At 31.3% G+C, this 11,725-nt stretch overlaps 1 protein-coding gene across 2 annotated transcripts; it reads left to right on the top strand.

Moving 5' to 3' along the window:
* The first annotated feature begins 7,968 nt into the window (after window positions 1-7,968).
* On the top strand, window positions 7,969-11,004 carry LOC109810817 (uncharacterized). Of its 2 annotated transcripts, none has more exons than XM_020374384.3 (4): window positions 7,969-8,136; window positions 8,645-8,904; window positions 9,693-9,953; window positions 10,353-11,004. In XM_020374384.3, exons 1-4 carry the CDS (start codon window positions 8,070-8,072, stop codon window positions 10,776-10,778), a joined length of 1,014 nt encoding a protein of 337 aa, XP_020229973.1. In that variant the 5' UTR covers window positions 7,969-8,069; the 3' UTR covers window positions 10,779-11,004. The 2 variants fall into 2 exon arrangements, with proteins under 2 accessions (XP_020229973.1, XP_020229974.1); XM_020374385.3 differs by having other exon boundaries at window positions 7,978-8,136; window positions 8,620-8,904.
* The last annotated feature ends 721 nt before the right edge of the window (window positions 11,005-11,725 follow it).

The following is an 11,725-nucleotide window of genomic DNA, read 5'->3' as shown; positions in this document are numbered from 1 at the left end:
TATCAAATCCTTAAAAGAATTGGTGAAGTAGCCTATCAAATTGCCTTACCCCCATCTCTTTCAAATCTTCATAATGTCTTTCATGTTTCCCAACTCAGAAAATATGTCCATGATCCTTCCCATATCATCGAGTCTGACAATGTTCAATTGAAAGATAATCTCACCTATGAAACAGTTCCTTTAAGAATTGATGATACGAGGGTGAAACAACTAAGAGGAAAGGAAATTCCTTTGGTTAAGGTCGTTTGGGGAGGACATTTTGAAGAAAGTGCTACTTGGGAGTTAGAAAGCAAGATGCGTGAAGATTATCCTTTTCTATTTCAGGAAAATTTCGGGGACGAAATTTCTTAAAGGAGGGGAGAAATGTAATATCCCAAAATTTTATTCAAATGAAAAGAGTTATTTATTATGTGAATAAGTATTTTATTCCCGTATTTTACTATTCATGTATATGTATTTTACTATTTACATATACGTATTTTACTATTTATGTATACGTATTTATGAATAGTATTTTACTATTCATATGAATAGTAATTTTGAAAAAAAACGTAAGCACTTACGTAAAAACTCAAATTATTTGGATGAATAGTATTTTACTATTCATGAATAGTAATTATATTATTATTTTAATGAATAGTGCATAGTGCATAGTAACTTCAAAATTTCTATAAATAGGGACCTAAGGATTTTGAAAATTCATAACTAGAGAGAAGAAAAGTTTAGAGAGAAGGAATTCTAGAGAGATAGAAAGAGAAAATAAGAGAGAAGGTTCTGCCTAGGTTGTGAAAAGAGGAGGAGAATAGAGAAGGTTCTGCTCTAGTTCCGGTTCCGGTTTAAGGAGAAAGAGAGGAGATTCTGCCCAAATTCCTATTTATCCAGGTAAGGGGGGAGTGGGAAACCTTGCTTGGGGGTGTAGAAATAATTGTTAAATAGTCTGTTTGTTGGATTGGCTCCCGATCCCTTGTCTGTTGTTTGATTATTTGAATATATATTATTACTGTGTTTTGTTTGTACTACTTGATTTTCTTGTTGCGGTAATTAATAATTATAATTAATGGATAACTTCACTTTTACTATTCTAAAATATTCATTGAATGGAAGACTAAGCCTCCTATTAACTTATAAATTAAGACTTATTATCTAAATGGAAGGCCGAGCCTCCTTATTTTCATTAAGCTTCCTATTTTACTTAAGGATATAATTATACCAGGAAATATAAATTATATGATCCCTAAAGACCTTTGAACTATTGGACCCTTGACTTAATGACCTTGGACTATTGAACTGTTGGACTGTTGGACAATGGACTATTGGACTACTGAACCTTTGGACTATGGGACTATTGAATTATTGGACCTTTGGACTATTGGATTAATAAAATATAATATAAGTATGAATTATGCTTATGATATGGTATATTATAGGAAATTCTGTAACATGTTAAATGTTAAGTTTATGATTGTATGACATGCATCATATGCATATATACTCCAGGTGTGCCGCTGAGGCCGCATACCCACGACTAACAAGGTGTACCTTTGGGTCACCCATGATATGCTAACAAGGTGTGCCTTTGGGTCACCAATGATGTAACCAGGTGTTCCTTTGGGTCACCCACGATATGCTAACTAGGTGTGCCTTAGGGTCACCAATGATGATATGTGAACTTCCGTATGGCGCCACATGCATATATTTATGAGTTGAGTCTATGACATCATTGCATGATAAATAATTATATATGATAATGATTATATGTGTGTGTGCTATTTAACTTTTATTTCTCCATCTACAACTGAGTGAGATGTTTCTCACTCCCTTGTTATTTTTTTTGTATATGTTTAAATTTATGTTGCAGGTAATCATCATCATGAGGATGTTGGTGATGAGGCCTAAAGGCTTCTTGGGGCATGCTCTGATAGGATGTGACATCGGGTTTAGCTAGGATTTCTCTGATGTCTTTCTTGTTCTAAAAACATTTTCTTTTCTTGTGTAATTTAATAAATTATAAGTTGATTCCTAACTAGGAGGCACTGCCACCTTTATTGGGATTAATTTATAATCTTTGTTTTATAATAACTTCTTAAGTTTGATATTTATGTGTATGAATTTATGAATGTGCATCTTCTACCTTATGATACTTATTGTTTTATATCATTCTATGAAAATCTTTTATAAATATAGTTTATGTTTATTAATGATTTTGGGGTAGAGGGTGTCACATTTTCTTCTTCCTAATCCCAAGAAGCATTTTCATCAACCTTAACATCTCAACTTATGACTAGCTTCTTTATTTCTAGGTTGTAGACTCGATAGCCTTTTGACTATGTGCTATATCCTAAGAATATTCCTCGTATAGTCTTATCTTTAAGCTTGGGCCTCTTCTGATCCGGAACATGTATGTAGAAAATATATCCAAATACTCATAAATGTTTGATTGATGGCTTTCTTCCACTCCAAGCTTCAATAGGGGTCTTGTCTTAGATTTCCTTGGTTGGACATTTTTTTAGTATGTAAATTGTGGTGTTGACTGCTTCAGCCCAAAAAGTGTTAGGCAGACCTGTCTTCTTTAGCATTGATCTTGCCATCTCCATGACAGTGCAAATCTTTCTCTCTAAGACACCATTTTGTTATGGAGAGTATGCAATTGTAAGTTGTCACTCAATGCCTTCATCTTCATAGAATTTTTTGAACTCATGCGAGTTATATTCCTTGCCTTGATCGTTTCTTAGTACTTTTATATGTTTTTTGCTTTGCTTCCCCACAAGAGCTTTAAACTTTTTGAAGATTCCAAAAATCTTTGGCTTTTGTTTAAGGAAATAGACCCACATCATTCTAGAAAGTCATCAATGAAAAGGATGAAGTACCTATTGTTGTAAAGTGATGGTGTCCTCATTGGTCCGCAGATGTCAATGTGGATCAACTCCAACAAGCTTTTTGCTTTCCAGGCTTTTCCAGTAGAAAACGGTAGTTTATATTACTTTCTTAGAAGGCATCCTTCACATGCTTGATTATTTTGTTTTAAAGCTGAAAAATCTCTCATCATATTCTTTTGACATAGTATCTTCTAGGCTTGAGTGTTGAAGTGGCCAAATCTTCTATGCCATAGCCATGAATCACTAACTTGCACTTTCATGACAATGTTAGTAGCATATTTAAAATATATTAGAAAACCTTTGTTTTCTTTCTCCTTTTTAACTTGAGTTCTCTCTCAGCTTTTGTTATCGTAGATAGTAAATATATCTCTTTCAAAGTGAAGAGCATAGCCTTTCTTTATCATTTAGCCAATGCTCAATATATCTTTTTTAATATTGGGAACAAGTAGGACATTATTAATGAGTCTCATACCTTTCTTAGTATCCACCATGATAGTGTCTTTGCCTTTTCACTATACCATAGCACCATTCCCCAATCGTATTTGAACTTTGATAGGGTTATCAATTTTTTTGAAGTTGCTCAGATCATTAGCCATGTTATTACTACACCCACTATCCAAGTACCATCTTCCTTTTGATTCATTGTTGGAATATCGGGTAGCATAGAAAAGATGTTGTTTATTGTTTTGCTCTTGACAAAATTTGGTTGTTGTTGGTTTTTGTTGCGACAATTTTTCTTCACATGTCCAAATTCTTATAGTGTTGAAATTGAGGTTTTCCACGATGCCAACAATCTTTTTCCAAATGACTTGTCTTTTTACAGATGCCACATGGAGGATATTTTCCTTCATTGATCATAGAGAAACTTCCAAAATTTTCTTTATTTCTAGAAATTTCTTCAGTATTTTTATTTCCTCCATATACTTTATTTTGAGATCGTAATTTTAACTTTAATTGAAAGGTATTTTCGACAGAGCCTTCTTCTCACCTTTTCAATCTTTGTTCATATGTTTCAAGAGAGCTCATTAGTTGTCTCACTGATAATGTAGACAAGTCATTTGTTTGTTCAATCCCAGTTGCAATTGCATCATATTTAGAGGTAATCAAAATTAGAATTTTCTCAACAATTTTTTTGTCAAAAATATTTTTTTCATAGGCTCTCATGTGACTAACTATTTCTTTTACTATAGAATAGTAGTCTTTTATGGACTCAAATTTTTTCATTTTTATTAATTCAAACTCACATCTTAGTGAATGAAGTTTAAAATTGTGTACCTCATCACTTCCTTGAAACTCCTCTTGTATTGTGTTCCAAACTTCATTTGCACTTATGGTACCCATTATTCTTGTTGAAGGACAAATAATGCCCTTGAATCCTTCTTCTTGTTTTCCTTCAACTCCTTCCTCTGAGCTACAATAAGAGTTGAGGTATCTTCTAGAATAGTAAGTCCATCTTCTATAATGTCCCATAAATCTTAAGAGGAAAAAAATGTCTTCATTTTGACACTCCAAAAGTCATAGTTTTCTCCGGTGAAAATAGTAACTAGAATAGATGATGGTTGATTAGTAGTGGCCGTAGGTTGAGAAAATATTTTAAAAGTAGTATAGAATATAGTTGGGTTTTTTTATTAGAAGTAGTTGAGAAACTTATCAAAGCCTAGTAGATGGCTGAACGTAGCTTTGGTACCATTGATGAAAAGATAAATAGAGGAATAATTAAAAAACGGGTTAGCTTTGTTGGGAGGAGGTTAGTAGACGTGGGATAAGTTGAAAAATTTGTAAATTAATGTGAGTTAGTAGTTGACAAGAAAAGCAAAGATTTATTGCAATGTTTACTACTTGCATGATGTTTCTAGAAATTTGCAGCATATTTATCACAAACGACAATGTTGGTGATGTTTGAGGCAGGGTTGCGAGACATGACGAGGTTAGGGTGAGATATGACGAGGTTTAGAGAGTGACAGGGCGAGGACCGAGGTGAGGCGGTGTTGAAAGAGTTTGAGAATGAGTGTGACGATTTTATGGTGAGTGTTGAGAGATAAAGGCAAAGGTTGAAAGTATATGTTATCTGACTCGACTAGTAAGCAATTTGGTTGGAGTATCGATATATATTAAAAAAAAAAAATTGACATATAAAATTCATGCTTCAAAATAGATATTATAAACAAGTAAAAAATATTATAAAGTTTCTATGTACACAAATATTAAAATTTTCTAGATTATAGACAATCTCATCAAATTAGAATCAGAGAAATTAAGCACCCTAATAAACAAAATTAAAAAAAAAAAAACTCATGCATAAGAAAGTAGCGGCAGATAATCCAACTAGCAAGCAATATACAAAATAATACATATATATATATATATATATGTATGTATATATGTGTATATATATATATGTGTGTGTATATGTAGTTAATGACTCACGTACTATGACAAACGATGATAGTTGTGTCATTGTATGATGAGAAGATGATGAATGCACCACATCAGCAATATCACATTGTTGCTATTGGAGTGCATGACTATGATAGAGGAGAGATGACAAGTGTTGTATGGTGTGATCAGAACTGTGCGACAAAAGAGAGCGACAAATGAAGGAGAGGAACAAACAGAGGAGACATATGAATAGAGTAGAGCCACAAACGTCATATTGCTATAAAAGGAATACATCGACCCAACCAAGTCACCCAAACTCGCCAAGTGCTAAACTCGTCAAGTCAAATCGGATTGCACTAGATTGAAAGCATCCCCGATTTATTAATCAGCTTGGACCGATTAAATGGTCGATTTTTGAGTTAATCGGAAGAACCAACCAATCTGAACTGAGTTTGATAACATTGGCTAAAAGAGTTTAAGGGAGAGGGCCTTTGAGAGGAATGCAAACGGGTCTTCTTTTGAGAGAGGTTGATTGGCCATTATGGAGTTATTTTTAAAACCAATTACGTAAATGGGGTTGTTTTTAAACTATTTACATCTTTGGGGTTATTTATTATAAAGTCGCGACTCTAGTGCCATGTGTCAAATGTTTTTTTAGGGGATGGCTTGATTTTAACTGTGTAGAAGTTGCTATAGCCGGTAGCGACTTTAATAGTGTCGCTACCAGCTGTTCCAACTTGTCAAACGACTCTATTTTTTTAATTTTTTTTATATAAAATAAAAAATTTAATATTTTTAAATGGATTTATTTTAAGAGTTTATCATTTCAAATATTTTTACAATTTACAAAAAAAATAAGATTTTTAAAAAACAACCCATAATAGTTCACTAATAATCAAAAATAAAATAATAGTATTTTTTTAAAATAAGTTAAAATAAAAAAATTAACGTTAAGAGAAATTTTAATTTCTTTTAAAAAAAAAGCTTTTAAAATATTTAATAATTTGTCTACTTTTTATTTCAATTCAAATAGAAAAAATTAATCTACATTAAAAAATGTGTTTTTATATTCATATTATTATATATATATATATATATATATATTATAAAGTTAACTTTATATAAAAAAAAAAAATGGGTCCGTAAAATAAAATAAAACAAAAAGTAACATACAAAAATTAAAAAAAGTGGGTCGCTATGACCCATAAAAACTATGGTAATAGAAGAAAAATAAAATTAAAAACAAAATATTAAATAATACAAAAAAAATGTAAAAAAAAAGTGGGTCGCTCTAACCCAAAACGATAAAAGGTCATTATGACTCATAATGACAGAAAAAAAATAGTAAAAAAATAAAATCAAATTGTAAAAGAATGGGTCGTTGTGACCCACAGTGACACAAGGTCGTTATGGTTCATAAAGATTTTGATTAAAGAAAAAATGAAAATAAGATAAAATAAAAAAATTTTAAAAATAATTTTAATATTTTTAATAATTTGTTAAAAAAATTTAATTTCAGTTCAAATAAAAAAAAACTACTTTCATATATTTATATTTATATTCATTATACATATATATATTATAAAATTAACTTCATAAAAAAAAAATTTATAAATTAATTAATTTTTTTATTGAATTCATAAATATTTAAATTCATACAAAAAATTGAATTTTATTTTTGATTTTATTTTTTAAGAAATTATATTATCTTTAATTTTTTTAAATAAATTAATATTTTAAAAATATTAATATGTTTAAATTTATATAAATTAAATTTTAAATAATAAAAAATAGTAGTTATACTCCATAGCGACTCTTCAAATATTTAAATAATATTTATTTTATATTTTTAATTATTTATTAATTTATTAAATTTTTGTTTTACTGAAAATAAAATAAAATTAGTTACGTTATTAAATTTATATTTATATTCATATATATATATACATATATTTTAGTTATATATTTTATATTGAATAATTAAATTAAAAAATTAATTTTTTTAACAAACTACGTTAGCCTTAAAAAATATTTAAAAAAAATAATTTTTTTAAAGTGTTATACATTAAAAAAATTACATTAATTAGTTTTGTTACAAAATTAATTTAATTTTGTTGCATGTCTTTCATGACTTCTTAAAAAAACAAAATTTGACACGACACTAGAATCGCTCATAGCGACTCTATTTTAAACAAGTGTAAATAATTTTAAAACAGTTTCATTAAGTAATTAGTTTTAAAAATAATTCCACAATGATCAATTAACCCAAGCTTCCTAGAAATTTCTTCTCTTATAATTATAATTATATAAAAAAAAATTATGAAAAACTGTTACCATTTCATCTCTAATTGTGCATACTTTAAAAAATCATAATTGCCCATTTTTTAAATAATAAAGATGTTATTTTTAATAAATTATAATATTTTATTATTTAATATTTATTTAAAATTAGGTACAAATAAAAAAGGTGAGCATTGAGTTACTTAAAATCTTTTCGTTAGAGTGAAAGTATATTAACTTATGACTTGTTTAAATATAACTTTTATCATTAAAATAAAAGTATGGTAACTTAATTACGAGTTGCTCAACATAGAACTGAATAAAGTAATATAAACATTCAAGAAGACTTTAGAAAACAGAGTTTCAATGGAGGATATTAACTAGAGCTATTTAAGCAGTTAAGCTACATGCATGCTCTTAGTTAAACAACTGTTGGGCTCTGATGAAACTGCAAACTCTCAAAAGCCTTGTTTGTGAAGCCCAAAACGACACAAGCGTTGCGTTTTGCAGCACAGCGCTCTCTAGTAGCAGTGGATGAGACGAGAACGAACTAACCAGCGAGAGGAAAAAAACGAGTGTCATCGGATACTTCGCTACAGAGGTAACGGTCTCTTTCATCCCTTCAACTCACGCTTCGTTTGAAATCTTCGTTTTTCTTTTCTCTATGCTACTCAGTGTTTTAATAATCCATCAGGAAAATAATACGTGTTAATAGAAGGGATTTTATTTCTATCAGGGCTCGATTGTATGCATTCCAAACTCATTTCAACCCCTAATTGATGTTATTTTTTTCTGGGTCTGCTTTTTTTTTTTTTTTTTTTTTTTCGTCCTGGTTGGTATGTAATGAATAATGATTATTTTCCTCTACTTTTTCTGTGAAATTTTCGTTATTGGATTTGAAGCTGTCAAGTTGTTGAGAGGGCAATGTAATTTTGATTTTTTTTTTTTTGGAAATTATTGAAGAAAACAATTTTGATAATGTCTCACATTATGTCTCTTGGTGCATGTGCAGTAGTGTATTAGCTAGTGTTTAAATATTTCGACTAAGCAATTTGAATTGAAGCCTGATTTTGTGAAATGCTAGTGTAATGTTTGAAATTTTGGGGTAGTTGAGCTGTTTGACAAAATGAACACCGCACAAGTCACTGCTTGCCATCCTGGTATTTGTGTCAAAAGTATATCTCAAGTGCACAGGCTTCATTCTAAACTGTGCATTTTACCAAAGCGTTTTGATCCTTGCTCTCGCGTTAAACTCGGCCTAAGACCAAGACAATCACTTGGCTTGAAATGGCGGCCCATTTCACAATCTCAGAAACCTCTTCATATTTGCTTAGCCGGTGGAAAAGGGATGATGGGAAATGACGAAGAGGTATTGCACTTTCTTTTGAGTTACAGTTTATTTTGTTGCGGTTATTATGTCATAACTTATTGATGTTTATGGTAAACATTCGAATAATACTTTTATGAAATAATGGAGTGCAATGTATATGATCTATCTGACACAGAAATCCCCACCCAAGATACTTTACTGTACCTGGGATATTTATGAAATGGATTTCAGTTGCATCATCTTCTTTATAAACTGTGCATCCAAATAATACAGTTTAGTGTTCTGCTTTCAAAGTCCAAGTTAAATTGGGCTAGAAAATTCAAAGTTTATTTAGTTGTGTACCTTACCCCCTTGATTTTTCTATTAATTCAATATAGCCCCCTTAGTCATAGGAAAAGAAATTGTTTGCTTTTTTTGTCTGTTTTTTTTTTTTTTTTTGTTTCCTTGCTTGTTTATCTCTTGAAACATTTTATTGTTGGTATTGATTGATGGTCCGGAGTTATCATGAGTTGAATCATGCATTGACCATAAGGAAAATTTCCAATTTTAGTTAAAGAAGTATGTGTTAGGAAATGATGGACTTAAGCAGCAGGAGACTTTTCCTGTTCTGTTTTACCTGAAATATGTTGAGCAGTAGTCCAAACCATTAAAATAGTATAGACTAGATTCACTGGAAGCAACTCTTTTCTTTTTAATACCTCTCCAGCACAAAATTGTCACTTCTGTCTGTAATGAATCTGTGGGGAGTAAAAGAGAACTATTCATTTAGTTATGTATATATTGGTTGCGATATTCCTACATTTTACTGATATTATAAATGTTATCAGAATTCCCCATGGAAATCTATTGAGCAAGCTATAGGAAAGTTTAAGGGACAATCAATAGAAGATGTTTTACGGCGGCAAATTGAAAAGGGTGAATATTATGATGGTGGTGGCAGTGGAGTGAAACCACCAGGAGGAGGTGGAAACAGTGGTAGTGGCGGTGGCAGTCCTGATGGCTCCGGTGAATCAGAAGAGGAAAGCCCTGCTGCAATGTGGGAAGAAAATCTCCAAGTGGTTTTAGCAACCCTTGGCTTTATATTTCTGGTACTCTCTCTCTCTTTCTATTGGTTTGTGTGCAAATAAGTTAATGATTTTCATTAACTCAGAACTCTTGAACATTCTTTTTATTTTGTGTGCAAAAATGTGAATTGTGAAAACTGGAAGGAGTAAAGTTTAAGTGGAAGTAACAAAACAAAAGAAAAAGATCATATTTGTATATTATTAATGGAAGAACACTTGCAGCTTAAACTGCATTGGCAAATGTAAATTAATAATAGAAGTAGCTAATTGCTGAAGTACATAAGAGTTTAATGATAAAAGTAGCTAATTGCTGAGGTACTTAAGAGTGTATCAGGCTTTTGAGCTTGGAATATGTGTTCATATGCAAACTTATGATGGGACATAGGCCATTTCTTATTCATACATATATATGTTTCTTTCCAGTACATTTATATCCTCACCGGTGAGGAACTCACAAAGCTAGCCAGAGATTATATCAAGTATCTATTTAGCGGAAGTCAGACTGTTCGATTGAAGAATGCCTTGTATGAAATGGGACTAATCTACGAAAGCATGACGGCGGAGAAAGAAGAGCAAGAAGAGTTTTGGTTGGAGAAGGCCATTCTGGGTACTCCAACTTGGTTTCACAACCCTGCTGATTACCGTGAACCCCTTAAAAATTACTTGCTATCAGGTTCGAGTGACGCCATTGCTGCCAGGAATTACTTGGAATTAGATTCAGATGAAGCCGTTAGGTATTGCTTGGAATCAGATGATGAAGAAGACAATGAATATGTAGATGAAGACGAAGACGAAGATGAGGAAAAATATGAAGATGAAGATAAATACGATGATGAAGATAACTTTTGATAGACTCCTTAGCACAATTTGGATGGCAGGAGAGGATCCAAATTCCTCCTTAGCATACTCTATTGTTCTCTTTCATCTATTTTCCCCTGAAGTGTAATGAAGCTTTTTATACGTTGTATCATCCTGCTTTTATGTATTGCCCTTTCTTGCGTTTGTTTTACCCTCAATACTAATGGAGTCAGGACAGGAATTAGCTTTTATATGAACTGGAGTCCATTTATTTGCATTCTTTTGTGCCGGATTTTTCACTTGTTTAGTACGTGCCCAACTGTTATACACCACATAAAATGCATTATTTAGCACAAATTTGATCGCTATTAGTTGTCATACATAATATACTGGACGACAAATTATTAAACATGATTACTTGATGACAAGTGGGTACAGGTTATATGGACTCGTGTAATATTGGTATTCGTTTTTGCTGATTAGATTCATTCTGGATATTTATCTTCATTCAGCATCACGCAAGAATTTGAAGTATGTGTAGCACAAAGCTAGGCATGCTAGGCCGAGTAATTTAGTTAAGATTTCGCAGGATAATGCTTTACTTGTATGCTAGATACAAGAATGATGATAATGTACTCACACGTCATCTTTGATCTAGGTTCTGCATTTTCAAACTTTGCTCACTTGTGTTGTTCACTTGTGTTGTAATAGATCTCTATAATTGAAATGTGTAATGATGCATTGGTTGATAATTGTGCAAATGTTGTGTTGATTAAGTTGTGTTGTTCATATCAAATGTTGAAAATGTTCGATTGTGTTGCGATGTTGAACTTAGCTGAATATGTGATTATATGATTGTTGTTCATATTTCATTATATATGTCGAATCTTTGAACTCTAGCTTACTATTGTGTTCCATGTGGTTGGAATACTATGATCATACTTGGTATGGGAGTAGAGTAAGGATAGGTCTGAAGTGTTTTACAGTAGAGGCCATTT

Source organism: Cajanus cajan, chromosome 11 (assembly GCF_000230855.2).
Source record: "Cajanus cajan strain Asha chromosome 11, NIPB_CcT2T_4, whole genome shotgun sequence".
NCBI lineage: Eukaryota > Viridiplantae > Streptophyta > Magnoliopsida > Fabales > Fabaceae > Cajanus > Cajanus cajan.
This window is presented reverse-complemented; position numbering and strand designations above follow the sequence as displayed.